Below are 18,819 nucleotides of genomic sequence, written 5' to 3' on the forward strand. Positions count from 1 at the left end.
ATAAAAAAAATAATAAATAATTAAATAACTTAAGAAAAAAAAATAAAAAATTTAAAACGGATTTGATTTGGTCAACCATGAAGTACTGCTCTCCTTATTGAGAGAGACAGGCTTTGCCAAAATGATTTAAACTGTTTTCAGGGTTTGTTTGTTTTTTAAATATAGATTTTACAGGATAATAAAGGATAATAGTGAGTTAACATGTTGGCATTGCCCCAGAGATTGCCTTTATATCCCATTCTTATTTATTTATTTATTGGAATTTATTAACCACCTTTATGAAGAGATTCAGCCATAAAACATACGGCCTCTTTTGCAAAGCTGCGCTAGCAGCTGCCGTGCAGCAACAGCCCCGAAGCCCTTTAAGGGCTCCTTTTACGAAGGTGCGCTAGCGTTTTTAGCACACACACTGGATTAGCGCGGCTAGCTGAAAAAATACCACCTGCTGAAGAGGAGGCAGTAGCGGCTAGCACGCGTGGCATTTTAGCGCGCACTATTCCACGTGTTAAGGCCCTAACACGCCTTCGTAAAAGGAAGCCTAAATCTCTATGGGCTTCGGGGCCGTTAGTGCAGCGCAGCTTTGTAAAATTTTGTTAACAGCATAACAATAGTAAAATGACCAACTATAAACATAAATACAATAAACGAGGTAAACTCAAAATCAGCAAATTAAAACCTAATAGTAGGAGTATCATGAAACAGTATCAAAAATTTAACTGCATTGAAATTCAAATAACAAAAATATATACCATATCAGCATAACACTTATGAAACACCTAATAAACACGCATAGGAACATTCAGATAACAATGTATTTATACAATGGATTGATGAGCACAAAGCGGGTCGGGTAAGATCCCTGCCTAGTACTATTTATGTACATGGATATTATTCTGCTCTTGCCCGTTATATCAGACTTGGAAGAACTGGTTGATTTGTTACATAAATATCTCCTTTTTTTTATATTCTTTATACATTTTTGAAACTTCAATTGTGCACAGCAAATGATGCATTTACATAAATTATTATCATTACAGCACAATATACTTAATAAACTCCTATTCCGGTTGGCCCAGGCGCCTCAGGCCCTACCTGTGGGCGGGGTTTGAGCCGCCTGGGCCAATCAGGCCCTAACGCCAGCCATTTAAGGGAAGGCTGGCCTGCTGGACAGACAGGCTTGGCACCCGTCCATCCAGCCAACGGTTTTAAGGTACAGGGGGGTCTCGCGGGTCAGCGGGAGGGCCGATCGGGGGTTCGGGGAGCATAGGAGGGGGGTGCATCGAGGGCAGGAGGACCTGGGATCTCTCATGCCACATCGTAATCGGTGGGTGGGGGTGCCGTGGGGCTAGAGGGCTGCGATAGTTTCAGTAGGTGGTAGGCAGGTTGCTGGGGCCGCTGAGCTGCAGCAATCTCCTCAGCGGCCCCTTTTTCAGCACTTATACCTTTTTTGACTTGGTCTAAGTCAAAACGTATAAGTGCCGACTAGACAACCTGCCTAAACTTTTGGTTATACCTGCTGTACGCCTATATCTAGGTCGGCCCACCTCCCGCCCATCGCCCGCCCTTTCCCCTCCTCTAAAAATGCCTCTTTTTGCTCCATGCATTTAGAGGCAGGGGAAAGGCCTAAGCTGATTTTAGATACATCTAAAACCAGCTTTGATTGTGGGTACTTGGACGATCAGGCTTTTTGATCATACAAGTACCCATTTAGGCCACTTTTTACATGTTTTTTGTTGTTGTTGTTTGTTTGTTTTTAATTATGAGCCCCTAAGTGTAAAGCTGGGCACAAGTTTATATTTATTTATTTTTAAAATTTATATACCGTCTTTATCTAGATGGTTTCCATATAAAACATACATAGCCTAAAATTAACATTACAAAAAGCTGCATATTCATGACATTTCTTGCCTACTTCCATCTATTGCCTGTACAGACATGAAAGAATTATAGAATTAGGGGGGTTAGTGTCTGGGCATCTACACCTTCAATGGTTGTCAAAGAGGCTAGGAGTTCTCCTCTGTTGTATCCTGTTTGTGCCAACCAAACAGAATGGCACCGGATGGTGCTTCTTTGGCTCAAGTGCGTACTGTGCTAAATCCAGTTTGAATACTAGTTTTGCTGAAGACTTAATGCTCTTTAGAAAATTACTTGTATTAAAATTGGGTTTCAATACATGATTTTATCATGGCTTGGTGAATAGGCTTCAAAGTGGGAACCGGTTTATGGAATGAAACAAAAACGTTCCTTATAGTGTGAAAAGTACACTGTATACACTGGAAAATACAAGTGATATTCCCCAGCTAGTGGCAAAACATTCACTGTAACCCCTTGCGTATTTTGCAGAACTCCAGCTCCTCCAGCTTCCAGGACCAAAAGATCGCCAACATGTTTGACCTGAGCTCTGAGTACCGTCAGCAGCACTTCCTGACTGGGCTGCTCTTCACAGAACTTGCTGCAGCGCTAGACACAGAGACAGAAGGGTATGTAAAGGAGGGAACAAGCCACTCAGTGGATAACATTTCTTAAATATAACTGATTTTTCAGAATCAGCATAGGCTGTGTTAAGAGAACAGTAAAGAACAAGAAATCCGCCTGTTCAGTGCCATAGCCCCCATTGAACAAGCCTAGTAAAATGCCCAGGGCCTTTTGCTGGGAAGAGATGGGGACTGCTTGTTTCTGGGTGGTTTTATTCTAGCAAAATTTGGGGTGGCAGAGACTGTACGAGGAGTGGCATCCTGGGAGGAGGTGAGATGTAACAGTTTTGCTCCCTCTCCCCCACTCAGCCCAGGAGCAGACGTGCATCTTCTGCTGATTCTAAGTCTCAAGATAAGAGGCTCATGGATCATATTGCGTGACCTGGCTGCAAGGCAGCAGGAAGTTAAGTGTTTAAGCCAGAGCTTCCCAAAACTGGGGGGGTCACGACTTGGGTGGTTCGTCTATAGGTGCATCATCATTCTGTGCTTCCAGGGGGTTACACAATTTTATTTGGCAATTATTATGGGGTCACAGCCACAAAAAAAGGTTGAGAAGTGCTTTAAATACTTCTGTCTCAGAGCCATGTGATGTGGAAGGGGGATCTGAACAAAGAGATGCCCAATCTCTCCCGCACAACTGACACCCCCACCCCGCAGCGGGAGAGATGCCCAATATATCCCACCACCAACACCCCCCAACTCCCTTCGACAGCGGAAGAGTTGCCCAGGCTCTCCTACCACCACACAACACCCCTCCCCCACCCCATGCCTCCAACAACCCTTTCCCCCTTACCTTATTTTCAAATGGCTGGATGGAGGGATGCCTACTCCCTCTGGCCAGCTGGCCCACCTCTTCAAAATGGCGGGCCTTCTCCCTGGTGCATCCTGAGGCTTTGATTGGCCCAGGTTGTTTAAGGCCCCTCCTATGGGGTAAGGGGGAGAGGGCAGGGATCATGGGAGGTACGAGGAGGTTGTGTGGCGGTAGTAGAGTGTGGGTAACTCTCCCACTGCCAAGGGGAGTTGGGGGGTGTTGGTTGCGGCAGAAGAGATTGAGCATCTCTCCTCCTGTGGGGAGGGAGTCAATTGGGCAGGATAGATTGGGCATCTCTTCCACTGCCAGGAGGGGGTGTGTTGGTTGGGCGGGAGAGATTGAGCATCTCTCCCGCTGCCGAGGAGAGTTTGGGGGTGTTGGTTGGCTGCAGGAGACACTGGGCATCTCTCCCGCTGCTGGGAGAGAGGGTGTCGGTTGGTCGGGAGAGTTTGGGCATCTCTCACGCTGTTGGGGAGGTGTGTTGGATAGTGGCAGGAGACATTGGGCATTTCTCCTGCTGCCGGTGGTGTGTCAGTTGGAGCGGGAGAGACTGGGCATCTCTCCCGCTGCCAAAGAGGGCTTTACTACACGTTTTCTGGGGTTATTTGATGCCGTGGGTAGGAGGGGGGAGTATTGGAATATGATTTGACAGTAGGGGGGGTTGTGAGATATGGGGGTTTCCTTCTGATTGATGTTTGATGGGAGTTTAGTGAGGGGACCTTTTGGATAGCAATTTTATATGTGGGGGGATTTTTCTTATGTGGATGGATATTTTGAAGTGTTATTTGTAGCACTGTCTATTTTATGAAAACGTATAATAAAAATTTATTGAAACAAAAAAAAAGAACAATTAAAAATGATCAAAAAATGTAATTTGCCAGTAGGCACATAATTCGTTAGGCGCCTACTTTTGAGATAGGCGTATACACCGGCAAGTAAGCATGTTTAAGGGGTACAATTTGGGCTTGGATTGAGTTAGGTGCCAGTAAGCACGTACCTTAGGCACGCTCATTTAGGCCAGGATCACCTCATTTAGGCCAGGAACACACTCATTTAGGCCAGGCACCTAAGGATTTAACACCTACTGGCACCTAAGAATGCTTAGGCACAGCCAGATGTGATTCTATAAATGGCGCCTAGTGGTTGACAACCATGCTGAACGGCACCCAGGAGTTAGATGCCATAGAATCAGGCCCCTGTCTATTAAAGGGCTCCTGTGACACATATAAGTGACACCTAAGAGTAAACACCAAACTATAGAATTGCCTTTGTTGTGTTTCTCAGTAATGCAGAAATTAGTGCACTTTATGGGTTCATCACGGGCCTTTTTTTTTTTTTTTTTTGTAGACTCCAAATGGAAAAAAACTTAGTTGAGCAAGGCTCTATGTGTGTTTGTATTTGGACAGAATCAGTAAAGTGCAAAGAAAAGCAATTAGAGCCATACACACCCTGCTGAGCTCCCATGACCTAGATCAACGCTGCTGGAAACCCGAGCTGAAGACCAAAATTGCTGCCCTCTATCTGCCTCTGGTCGGTATAATTCTGGATGCGCTTCCACAGCTCTTTGACTTCACAGGTAAATACTGTACTCCTGCTGCTACTTTCATTTCTTCTTTCTGTGGCTTCCTAAGAGACCCCAGAGAGATCCGGTGTTTATAGTAACCAAAATATCACCTGGTTCTTAAATACAAGGGTGCTGAGAAGTTCTCAACCCAACCAACTTCCTAAATTCTGAGAGTTATTTTGCCACTGTAGCTGAAAAGGGTGTTATTTTATTTTGCAAAATGCCAGTTTGCAGAATCGTCATATTAATTTTTTGACATTGTTCCAAATCATTGATTTAACCATGTCAATGAAAAGTGGAATTTTCAAGTGTGGAACTCCGAGCTGTCATGAAGTTCCTATTCCTGCAGAAGAAAACTTCAAAGGAAATCCATGAATGTATGATGTAAACACTGAGTGACAAATGCCCATCATATTCCACAATGAATAAGTGGTATGCAAACTTTCAGCATGGAGATTTCGAGACTAAAGAATATAGCAAGGTCTGTGAGGTCTCAAACAGTGTCAACTCCTGAAATTGTTGACCATGTCCATGATCTTATTTTGGCATATTGGCAAATATCGGCTAAAACAATTGCTGAGACACTACAGATATCCAGGGAATATGTTGGGTGTATAATCCACGAGCAGCTGGATATGCAGAAGCTGTTAACTAAGTGGGTACCCAAATGTTTGAATTTTGATGAGAAACGACGTCGAGTGGACACTCCAAGTTGATTTTGCAGCATTTTCAGCAAACTGGTGCCAACCTTTTGGAATGACTAGTTACTGTTGATGAAACATGGTTACACCACCACAAAACAGTCCATACAGTGGTGACACTCAGGTTCTCCAAGTCAGCAGGAAATGTCATGGCCACAGTGTTTTGGGATCAGGAAGGTGTTGTAATGACTGATTCTCTTCCAAGGGGCCAGTAAATATAGAATACTATTGTAACTTGCTGTGCCAATTAAAGGAGGCATTGAAAAAAAAGGAGAGGGAAGCTGCAGAAAAGAGTGCTTTTTATGCAAGAGAATGTACCTGCTCACAAGGCTGGCAAAACGATGGATGTTTTGACACAGTTGGGGTTTCAGTGCATTGACCATCCACCCTACTCACTGGATCTTGCTCCATCTGACTATTTTCTGTTTCCAAATCTTAAAAAGAATTTGAAAGTTTTGAGTTATTCTGAGAAGATTGCAGCAGCGGAGCAGTATTTCAGTGACCAGACATCAGAGTATTTTTTGGAAGGTTACAGGAACTTTAGACATGATGGCCCTGATTCTGCAAAGTGCGTCCCGATTTTAGGCAGCTGTAGGCGTCCTACAGCTGTCTAATCAGCCAATCGGGATGCAAGTTTAAAATAAAAAATGTTCCCCAGGTAGGCTGCCTATATTGTAGGCACCTCCGGGAGCCTAGGGAGGCCCGCAAGATGCCTAAGCTCGCCTAAAAGCCTTAGCCGAACCTAGGCGGCCCTACGCGTCTCCCTAGTAGAGGAAGAGACACTTACAATGTAAGTAGACGCGGCCGCTATACTTATCACGGCAAGGGATCTCCCTGCCGCAATAAGTATAGCGGCCGCCTGTCCGATCACCAGCAGGAGGGTGCCCAACCCCTCCTGCCGGAACGCCGCCTCCCCCCCCCCACCGAAACTCTTGGTCGCCGGCAGGAGTGTGCCAATCAGGCCTTAGACTTAGAAGAGAAGGGGTGGGCCCGCATCATTTTGATGAGGCGAGCCTGCCAGCTGGACGGCAGCAATGAGGCAGGCCTGCCGGCTGGACGGCAGCAAAACCCATTCGGCCAGGCAACACTTTAGAGGTTAGTTGGGGGGAGGTTAGGAGGGTGGTAACACGGGGGGGTCATTAGCATGGGGGGGTCCGATGGGAGTGCGGCTTTCCGGCAGGAAGGGTTGGGCACCCTCCTGCCATTGATCAGGAATTTTTTTGGGGGCGGCATTCTGGCAGGAGGGGTTGGGCACCCTTCTGCCGGCCAGCAAGAGTTTCGGGGTGCATGCCTTCCGGCAGGAGGGGTTCAGTACCCTCCTGCTGGCGATCGGACAGGCGGCTGCTATACTTATCGCGGCAGGGAGATCCCTTGCCCCAATAAGTGTAGCAACTGCGTCTACTCTAACCCGATTCTCTAACCGGTGTCTGTAACATGGATGGTTACAGAATCGGGGTTAGTGTAGGCTCGATTCTGTATAGGATACCCCTCCCGGGTGTCCTATACAGAATCAGGACCGATATGCCAAGTGTGTTGAACTTAGCGGTGATTATGTGGAATAACTTGTAGGTTTCATGGCTCCATGTCATTCCCTTCTTGATTGGGCTGAGAACTTTTCAGCAGTCCCTTTAAAAAAAATATATATATATATATATATATATACATGTTTCAGTGAAATGTGAAATCCCCACAAAAATGAACTGAATATCAAAAAAAACATGAATACCAGAAAAGAAAGCAATGCAAAATTGGGAGAGCACTGAGGCGCTCAGATTATAAAGCAAACTTTACAGCGTCCCCCCAAAAAATGATGGGAAACTATATAAACCAGACCTAGGCACTAGCTCTGCTTAATAAGAAATAAGTGGAGTCAGAAATTGAATATGTATGAAAGGTGTGTTTAGTGCTGCAAAATCACTATTAGCTGAACACAATCTGTATAATAAGGACGGCAATGTCAAAATCTAAGGGCTCCTTTTAATAAGGTGCGCAAGCGTTTTTAGCGCACGCACAAAATTATCACACGGTACGCTTCTAGAATAACACCAGTTCAATGCTGGCGTTAAGGTCTAGCGCGCGCGGCAATTTAGTGCGCGTTATTCTGCACATTAAGGCCCTAACGCACCTTAGTAAAAGGAGCCCTAAATGTATGCATAGATGTGCATAAGGTATTATCACCATGAGGATGGGCTACTGGGCTAGATGGACCATTGGTTTGACCCCAGCCTTATGTTATTAAACTGTTGTAAAATCTAAAATTCTTGCAGGATTGTATCGAACCCGATACTAAACAATATCTAATTGCAGTTATGTGAAAAAAAAAAAATTATGAAAAAGTGAAAAAAAATGACCCAATAAAGAAATAATGAGGTAACTGAGTGAACTCCTGCATCGATGTATTGTTTTTAAGAGTGCTATGTGAAACATGAGAGAAATAAAAAGTGATCGGTTGAAAGAGGGAACATTCTCCATTAAAGAAAGTTCACAGCATGCAGCCATTAAAAGAAAAATTACCATGTGAGCACTTACCAACACCTATTTTTGTAGACAATAAGGGACTCGTAATCAAAACAGAAATATGTCTAAACACCTGCCTAAATCGGCACTTAGACGATCAGTGAGAATGTCGTCCAAGTGCCAATAATCAAACCGAGTTCTAGACGTATTTAAAAACGACCTAGGCCTTCACAGTGCTGCTGAACAACCAGAGCTAAAATGGGCGTGTCAGGAGGAGTGATGAGGGCGGGATTTGGACGGGACGTGGGCCATCCTAGACTTAGTCGTACTGCATGTATAACCAAAAGTTTTACAACACTGCCTAGACGGAACCTGGACGTTGTGACTTGGGCCATCTAAAACCAGGTCTAAGTCACAAGAAGGTATCCAAAGTGACCAGATAAGCACTGCAGACACAAAGTACAGACCCCCACACACTGCCCCAGTGATCACTGACCCCCCCCCCTATAAAAATCGTAATAACAACTTTGCATATCTGCCTCCAGAACATCAGCACTTGGCAGCCTGGCATAGGAAAGCCTAGTAGAACTGCACAGAGGTGGCTTAAGAGGTCTTGGGGGTGGGTTAGTGAACCATGGAGATGAGGACCCAGGCCCATAAGCCACACTAATCACTGCATTCATGGTGAAATATGTGCACGCCCCCCAAAAAAACCCCAAACCCTTTTGTACTGCCATGTAAGTGGCTCCTGCAGCCATAAGGGCTATTGGTGTGGTAGATAGGTAGGTCTAGTAGATTCATGGGGTGTTTTGGGGGGGCTTTCCATGACCTATAAGGGAGCTGTAGTGAAATGTTTATGTGGGACCCTTTTTGTGAAGTTCACAGCAGTGCCCTGTAAGGTACCCCACTACTCTGGTGCCATGTCTGGGTGTCCAGTCCATCACTTTTCTGGCCCCTCCCTCACCCAAAAGGTATTTTTCTAGGCGTTTGTGACTTGGATGAATTTTTGGATGAAAATGGGGTATAAATATGGACGACTTAGCAGTCTGGGCGATCAGACAGCTGGACGTACAATTGGACGATTTTCGTGAAAAAAACCCCAACATTGGACGTATTTTTTGAAAATGGACCTTTTCCCATGTCCGACTTTGGGTGACTTGTGACTTAGGCCCAAAACAGACTTAGACGTTTCTTTTGATAATGCCCATCCACAGGTTCACGCAGTAATCCTGCACTAACTGCTCTCTGCCTACACCCCCTCTAACAAAAATTTTAAAATACTTATAGTGCACACTGATTTGGAACTTACTACAGGACACCTGAGCACTCCCTGAAAACACTAAACACAAGACTATCTCTTCAGGAAGCAGATGAAAGCATGGCTTCTCAACCAGGTCTTTAATGGAAGAAGTAGCTAACTTGCTAGTCACATATGCACAAGGACATTGGCTGCACATGTTATAACACAGTGGTCTTAAACTCAAACCCCTTTGTAGTGCCACATTTTGGATTTGTAAGTACTTGGAAGGCTTCAGAAAAAATAGTTAATGTCTTATTAAAGAAATGACAATTTTGCATGAAGTAAAACTCTTTATAGTTTATAAATCTTTCCTTTTGGCTAAGTCTTAATAATATTGTAATTTATAGCTAAAGAGATGTATGATCAAGAAACTGTTTTATTTTACTTTTGTGATTATGATAAATATACTGAGGGCTTCAAAATAGTACCTGCTGGGCCGCAGGTTTGAGACCACTGATATAACAAGACTTGCTTCTCTATTCCTACCCTAGCTAAGATAATACTCAAGTACCTTTCTGATCTCTTATTCAATTTTCCTGAATCTGCTGCAGGAGAAGTGTAGGAATCTATGTCCCCCTTAAAAGGGGGAGGAGCCACCGGTGCGCCACCATTCGGCGCACAACAAAGGCGAGCGACTAAGGCGCTCGCCTTAGCGAGCGAGCCCGTAGAAGGAGCCGGGAAACTCGGGCACCAGCAGAGTATTACCAACAAACTCACACACCAAGCGGGAAGGTAGGTACAAAGTCTAGACTTTAGCTAGTTACACAACAGGGCACACTCCCTCACATACCAAACACCTAGAGGGGAAACGAGTACTCACTGACTCCAACACTGTAACACAAGCAGACTCAGAACAAACAGTAAGCCAGCAGACTCGCAACAAGCAGGAAGGCAGCCACAAGACCCAGTCTTTAGCTAGTTACACAGCAGGGCACACACTCTCTCGCATACCACACACCTAGAGGGGAAATAAGCACTCACAGACACTAACACAGTAACACTAGCGGACGCAGATCAAACAGTAACACTAGCAGACTCACAACATAAAGGAAGGTAGAAACCAAGAAGCCAGAAAACATCCAGACGACAGAGACAGAAGGTCCACAACCGATTCGCCCAAATAACTCAGAAGGGGGACAAGAGATGGATGCCCAAAGAAGCCAGAAGGTGAGCTTTCCAGTCTTCTGCACCGGCTGCAATATGTATGACTACCTCCCTTCGGGGACTAGGGCAGGTCCGGCTGCTAGAGGAGACAGTGCTGAATCTAAAAGAACTCCTCACCTTTGAAGAGGAAATCCGCGAACATGAGAAGCTTCTAGTGCAGTTCAGTCCAAACGAAGAGGTCAAGGAACTAGAAAGATACATTGAGGAAGCACACCAGCAGCATGTGAAGAACTGTTCCCAAACATCTCAGGAAGAAGGCCTGGACGAGAGAAGAGAAGACACCCCTGCAAATTCTGGAGAGAAGGAAACGGAGACAAGGGGCGATCACACTCCAGGAGTAAGAGGGAGACTGCACAGGGACACCCCCCCCCCACCCGAAGAGCAGAAAACAACTTCAGGAGTATCACAGGAGGGAGAAGATCGGTCCTACACCATGGATGTGGACTTACGACCCCCAAGGAACCACTGAATACAGAAGATGGGGATCATCATTGGAGACTCCATCGTACGGCATGTGGACAGCTACACCGCAGGAGGGAGAGAGGATAGAATCGTCACCTGCCTGCCGGGAGCAAGAGTGAAAGATGTGGCCAACAGGATCTCCAGGTCATAGACAGCGCAGGGGGAGAGGACACTGCTGTGCTTATCCACGTGGGAACCAACGATGTGAGCGGACAGAAGTATGACAGGGAAGAAATGAAAGGCCAGCTCTGCTCACTCGGAAGAATACTGAAGATCAGGGAGGTGAAGGTGGTCTTCTCCAAGATCCTCCCAGTACCAAGAGCGGATGGAAGGAGACAAGGGGAACTGCAAGCGATCAACACCTGGATGAGACGATGGTGCGAAGAGGAAGGCTTTGACTTCGTGCGCAACTGGACAACGTTCTGGGGAAGAAGCAAGTACTACAGGAAGGATGGACTGCACCTCGACGAGGAAGGAGCAAGAGTATTGGCAGGCAACATGAAGAAGGCCATCGAGAAGGCTTTAAACTAAAGGATAGGGGAAAGCCAACAGTCGACCACCAGTTGATGGTCCAGGCGACAGGATGTCCCAAAAAAGAACTACGGACAACTACTCAGACACAGGAGGGGACGACCACAAAGCATATAAGAGAGACAACACAGGAGCAGAAAAGGATACCGTGAAAGAACCAGGGGAGACTGCTAAGCTTAAAGAGTCCAAGAAGGTAACACACAGGGAACTCAAATGCATGTATACGAACGCTAGAAGTTTGAGAAACAAAATGGGAGAACTAGAAGCAATAGCAAGAAACGACAAACTGGAAATCATTGGCATAACGGAAACCTGGTGGAATGATGAAAACAAATGGGATACAGTACTACAGGGATACAAACTGTACAGAAGAGATATAGGGTATTGCCCTTTATGTTCGTGAAGAAATAGAATCTGTGAGAGTGACTATGACGGAAGAGAAAGAGAAGCTGGAATCCCTCTGGATAAAGATTCTCAGACACAACAGTGCTGACACAAAGATTGGCCTTTACTACCGACCGCCAGGACAGGGGGAGGAATCAGACTTGGAAATGTCCAGTTGTCTCTTTTGTAATCCACCCAGAACTGCAAGGTTGAGGTGGAATAGAAATCAGTAATGTAATGTAATGTAAAATTAAACACAAATTTAAGACAGGTAATGTTGTAATCTTGGGGAATTTCAATTTTCCGGGGATAGACTGGGACCTAGGAACCTCAAATTGTGGCAAGGAGGCAATGTTCTTGGAAGTGCTAGGGGACTGCTTTCTGGAACAATTGGTGGGAGAGCCAACAAGAGAAAACGTCACCTTGGACTTGGTCCTAAACAGCATTACAGGGCCGGCTAAGGAAGTAGAAGTCACAGTCCCGCTGGGGATGAGCGATCACAACATGATCAACTTCAAATTCAATGTCAGGAAGAGGAAAGATACTAAAACATCAACCACTACTTTAAACTTTAAAAGGAAAAATATGATAGCATGAGAACTATGGTGAAACAACGGATCAAGAAAAAAATGGGCAAAGTCAAAACGGTAGAACAGGCATGATCCCTTCTGAAAAATACTATCACGGAAGCACAAAGCCTCTACATTCCGCGGATGTCCAAAGCAAAGAAAACCAAAGGCAAAAGAGCCGGTGTGGCTTACTAAAGAGGTTAAGGAAGCCATAAAAGAAAAGAAGGACTCCCTTAAAGCATGGAAACGCACGAAAATAACCGAAACTTGGAACAAACACAAGGATGATCAGAAGTGTCACAGGGCAGTGAGGGATGCCAAAAAGGACTATGAGGAGAAAATAGCGCAGGAGGCCAAAACCTTCAAGCCCTTCTTCAGGTATGTGAAAGGGAGAAAACCCGCAAAAGAGGCAGTGGGACCACTGGACGACCAGGGAAGGAAAGGGTACATCAAGGAAGACAAACAAATAGCAGACAGACTAAATTCCTTCTTTGCGTCTGTCTTTACAAAGGAAGACACTGCAACAATTTCAGAAGCAGTGAAAGTATTCAAAAGAGTAATAGAGGACAGCCTTACCACAGAAGTGGACTTGGACCAGATTTACCACCAGATCGACAAACTCAAAAGTGACACATCTCCTGGACCAGATGGAATTCATCCGAGAGTCTTGAAAGAGCTAAAAGTGGAAATCGGAGAACTCTTGCAAAAACTTGCCAACCTGTCAACCAAAGCAGAACAGATACCGGACGACTGGAAAATAGCGAACGTCACGCCGATATTTTAAAAAGGATCAAGAGGAGTACCGGGCAGCTATAGACCTGTGAGTCTCAGGTCGGTCCCTGGGAAGATGGTTGAGGCACTGATCAAGGATAGCATAACTCGGCACTTAGACACACATGACCTGAGAGCCAGCCAACATGGATTCAGGAAAGGGAAATCATGTTTGACGAACCTACTTCAATTTTTTGAGACAGTGAACAGACAAATTGATAATGGAGAACCGGTGGATATTATATTCTTGGATTTTCAGAAAGCGTTCGATAAGATTCCACACGTAAGACTCTTCAGGAAACTGCAAGGCCATGGAATAGAAGGAGATATATTAAGATGGATAGGCAAATGGCTGGAGAACAGAAGGCAGAGAATGGGCATAAATGGGAAATTCTCAGACTGGGAGAATGTGACTAGCGGTGTGCCCCAGGGCTCGGTACTTGGGCCCATCTTATTTAATATCTTCATCAATGACCTGGAGAATGGAACATCCAGTGAGATCATCAAGTTTGCAGATGACACAAAGCTATGCCGGGCAATCAAATCGCAGAAGGACAGTGAGGAACTCCAGAGCGACTTGAGCCGATTGGAGAATTGGGCAGATAAATGGCAGATGGAGTTTAATGTGGAAAAATGCAAAGTGATGCACTTAGGCAGAAAAAATAAGGAACACAATTATAGTAAGTCAGGTGCAACTCTGGGAAAAACCAAACAGAAAAGGGACCTGGGCGTATTAATCGATAGGACCCTGAAGCCGTCAACGCAATGCACGGTGGCAGCGAAGAACGCGAATAGAATGCTAGGCACGATAAAGAAGGGAATCTCGAGTAGATCGGAGAAAGTAATAATGCCGCTTTATAGAGTGATGGTCAGACTACACTTGGAATTCTGTGTCCAACATTGGTCTCCATGCCTAAAGAAGGATATAAAAATGCTCGAGAGGGTGCAGAGACGAGCAACAAAGCTAATAAAGGGCATGGAGAACTTGGAATACGAGGAATGACTTAAGAGACTGGGATTGTTCTCCCTTGAGAAGAGGAGACTGCGAGGGGATATGATCGAGACTTTCAAAATACTGAAAGGAATCGACAAAATAGAGCAGGAAAAAAAATTATTTACAATGTCCAATGTGACACGGACAAGAGGACAAGGACTGAAGCTAAGGAGGGACAAGTTCAGGACAACTATCAGGAAGTTCTGCTTCACGCAACAAGTGGTGGACACCTGGAATGCTCTCCCAAAAGAGGTAATTGCGGAATCCACCGTTCTAGGATTTAAGGATAAGTTAGATGTACATCTCCTTATGAGTGGCATAAGGTGACAGAGGTAAGGGTAAGCTAGATGCACATCTCCTTATGAGAAGCTTAGAATGAAATGGGGACTAAAACTATGCCAGGGTACACCTGGCAGGGCCTCCGCATGTGTGGATCGATGGACTTGATGGACCTAGGGTCTGTTCCAGAGATGGCACTTCTTTTGTTCTTATGGAAATACTGCTCAGTGAAATCAAATGAAGCCACAACTGCGTTCTTAAGTATGAGTCGTACTTAAGTCGGGCATCTGTAACTCGGGGACTACCTGTATTTACTACTTAATATTGACCCCATAATTTTCACTCCTGCCTTCGTTCCATCCCAGGCTTGACTCCCTGTTATAGAGATAGTATGAAGCCAGTCAGTCAGATATTGAACCTTACACGATCCTTATAAATTCTGAAGCTAGACAGGTGATTTATACAGATTCCACCAGCTGGTGTTTGTAAAACACCCTTTGAAAAATTGATTGAACAATTTTATACCCACAATTGTTTTGAAAGACATAATCAGGAATTCCCTTTCTCAATCAATCTAGTTCTAATAACACAGTGTTATCTCTTGTAACTCCATGAGATGTGGTGAGACATATTCCCTGGTTTTTGTTGGTAAAATCAGCAATCTGTTTTAAAATACTTCTAAGCGTGCAGCTTTACAGTTTTGCCTTGAAAGATTCCATGACTCATACAAGATAACATTTTAAACTCCAGTTCCAGATTCTCGGAGCGGGAAGAGTCGAAGTGTGGAGGAGGAGCCGGAGTCTCCGAGCACCATCAGTCAGAACGTGGCCTTGGCCATAGCAGGAAATCAGTTCAGCCTCCTGAAGCCCCATGCCACGACACTCTCCTCACTGGTATGTCTGTCTTATATTCCGCTCACTAGCAATTCTTATTCCATGACTGAGGCCTTTGTAAATGAAGCCCATAGAGCCCATTTTGGGGGGCCAGTCTTCAAGCTTAGGTTGACTCTAGCGGCCCGCTGTGGACTCCGCCCCCCTTGCTGTTCTTCTCAAGGCCCCCCCGCCGCCACTCCTTAATGCGCTCCTTTGTGCGCTACTACAGTGCGCCTTTAATATACTCCATCATATCACTTTACCATATAGATTTATTAATTCACGTCGCTTTTCCAATACTCTTTCAATCTGGTTCTGCCTTGCAACCATACTTAATCTGTATCCAACGTATACACTTCACCAATTAGATCTTAAACCATCTCTACTTAATATGGACAATTCTGTTTCTCCTCTCTCAGTCATTTGGGGAAACAGACCTCTTAAAAGAACCAATCAATCTTCTAATTCACGCATACCCGAACGTATAGAAATCCCTTTATTTTCTCCTCAGAACACCACATCTGACTTTATCTCTCCTTCAAACATTTCTAATAGTTTGCATCTTAATATAGGATTAATCAATGTCAGATCACTAAAAACCAAACACCACTTAATCAAAGACTTAATTCTGCAATATTCCTTTGACGTACTGTGTTTAATTGAAACTTGGTTAACAGAAGGAGAAGAGGCCTACCTTTCCTATAGCTGCCCATTAGAATATACATATCTTTTCCATCATCGTCGTTTTAAACGAGGTGGAGGACTAGCTATCATTTTTCGTAAAGCTTTACTACTAAACATTGACTACTCTCCAACTAATTCATCTATTGAATATCTTCAATTCTCCTTTCAAACCAAGCCTAGGCTAGACGCTATACTCCTATATTTGCCCCCTCCTGTTAATAACGAAACTTTAAACCAACTACAATCACTTCTTCTCGACTTTGGCTCTTCCACTCTAAATCCCTTAATTCTAGGTGATTTTAATATTCACTTTGATGATCCAAACAACTCTCAATCCAAAACGATTCTATCTCACATTGAACAACTCGATATGTATCCACTAATATCAGAACCAACACATCATTTAGGACATACTATTGACATGGCATTTTCTTCAACTTCCCAATTAGATAATTTCCATTTTAACTTTTGCCAATCAGTTCCTTGGTCAGATCATTTTTTAATATCAATATCTCACATAGTAAAATACATAAAACCTCAAGCCTCTAAAAAAACAATCAAGTTTAGAGATTATAACAATCTCTCCTCAAGTATTATATCGGCTGCACTTCCGCCAGACTTCTTAGACTTTCCATCCACCTCTATGGACGACTCTCTCCTTCTCTGGACAGTGAACACCAGTCAACTTCTGGATATTATAGCTCCTCAACAAACCAAACTTATTTCTACTAGGAAATCTATTAATCCCTGGTATACATCAGAACTTTCCCTCATCAAAAAACAGTTAAGATCCTTGGAGCGCAAATGGAGAAATAATAAATCCCTTTCTAACACTGAATCATACAAAGAACATTCCAAATACTACAAATCTAAAATTAATTCCTCCAAAACAAAATATTATTCAGGTTTAATCCAGAAAGCTCCAAATTCTTCCACTCTTTACCGCATATTAAATTCAATTTCGCATTCCACCAAACGAAAAAACCAAGATAACTTACTTAATCTCACATCTCAAGATCTTGCATCATACTTCATTGACAAAATTGATAAGATTAGATCCACATTCACCGTTAACTCACCTACTAAACATGACCAAGTATCTATTGAGGTTAGCTCGCTCTCTTCAAAATGTTCCTATTTCAAAATTCCAAATCTACTTGAAATAGAATCTGCCATAAAATCCATGAACATCAAAGGTTCTCAATTAGATTCAATTCCTCCATTCTTACTCAAACGCTTCTTCACTATTTTTGGTCCAGCAATTCATACTCTAATAAGTGAAAGCTTAAAACAAAGTACCGTTCCCGTCGTCTGGAAACATTCACTCATTCACCCAATCATTAAAAATTCCAAAATCAATGCCGAAGATCCATCAAATTATAGACCCATCGCTAATCTCCCTTTTTTATCTAAAATAACTGAGAAAGTCGTGTTCAATCAGATTTCAGATTTCATTGAAAAAACTAACATTCTCCACCCCAACCAAACAGGTTTCAGGCAACATCACTCCACAGAACACTCGTTAATTGGTGTGACTACCACTATCCATTATTACTTAGATCACCACCAATCAGTTCTCCTAATCTCATTAGATCTTTCGGCAGCCTTCGACACAATCGATCACAATTTACTATTAAACAGACTTCAATCAATTGGTATAACAGACCAAGTCCTATCTTGGTTTCAATCCTACTTTTCTAATCGTTCCTCTTCTGTTTCCTTTAATAACACAACCTCTGATACTTTTAATACAGCTTACGGTGTCCCTCAAGGCTCTATATTGTCTCCACTTCTGTTTAATATATTTCTTTCTCCTTTGCTGACCTTATGCCAATCCATTGGCTTCAATGTGTTTGCATATGCCGATGACATTCAACTCTTACATCCCATAGATACTAATAATCCATCCGATTCAGCATCAATTAATATTAAATTAGAGAAAATTCATAACTGGTTAAATGAAAATAGACTTGCATTAAATATTAAGAAATCCAACGTATTACTCTTCCCTTTAAAGGAGACCTTTAATCTACAGTTCCCAATTTCCATTAAGGGCCAACCATTACAAGAGGTCTACAACATAAAAATACTAGGCGTTATATTTGATCAAAAACTTACTTATCATGAACACATAAGTAGTGTTATCAAGTCTTCATTTTTCAGGCTCCGCCAAATACGTTCTGTGTCACAATTTCTTAGTATTAAATCTCTTAACATTCTTATTCATTCTCTTGTCATTTCAAAAATAGACTATTGTAATGCGTTGCTGATAGGAACAGCACAAAAAGAAATTAAACGATTACAAATGATACAAAACACATCCATAAAACTTATTTGTAAAGCTAAAAAATTCGACCATGTAACGCCCCTTCTTAAAGAAGCTCATTGGCTACCAGTTGCCCATAGAATAATATACAAACTTGGTCTGCTTACTTTCAAATCCCTTTTCTTTAAAACACCAGCTTTCATTCACAAATTATTAATACCCTACACTACCAACAGAACTTTAAGATCTGCAGAACAACATTTATTATCTATCCCATCTTTAAAAATAATAAATACGCGCCGCCAGTTTATGTTCTCCGTTACTGCCCCCCAAAATTGGAATTCCTTCCCTATTTATCTAAGAGAAGAAACTAATATAGAAAAATTCAAGAGTAAATTGAAAACTTTTCTTTTCAATGACGCATTTATAAATTAATTCTTAAAAAAAAAAAAAAAAAATCAGAAATCATTTTTTTTCTCTTTTTCAATCATCTTACCCTTCCTCATGTCCATTCCCTATATGTCTCTCCAGACTTT

At 43.3% G+C, this 18,819-nt stretch overlaps 1 protein-coding gene across 5 annotated transcripts in view; it reads left to right on the top strand.

The window, feature by feature from the left end:
- The window catches only part of DOCK8 (dedicator of cytokinesis 8), a 414,444-nt gene that overhangs the window by 238,095 nt on the left and 157,530 nt on the right, over nt 1-18,819 (top strand). For all 5 annotated transcript variants that reach the window (XM_033924987.1, XM_033924968.1, XM_033924979.1 and 2 more), the window contains 3 exons: nt 2,344-2,480; nt 4,692-4,861; nt 15,212-15,354. In XM_033924987.1, the coding sequence (XP_033780878.1) occupies nt 2,344-2,480; nt 4,692-4,861; nt 15,212-15,354 (450 nt within the window). The remainder of the gene's footprint in view (nt 1-2,343; nt 2,481-4,691; nt 4,862-15,211; nt 15,355-18,819) is intronic.

Source organism: Geotrypetes seraphini, chromosome 1, assembly GCF_902459505.1.
Source record: "Geotrypetes seraphini chromosome 1, aGeoSer1.1, whole genome shotgun sequence".
NCBI lineage: Eukaryota > Metazoa > Chordata > Amphibia > Gymnophiona > Dermophiidae > Geotrypetes > Geotrypetes seraphini.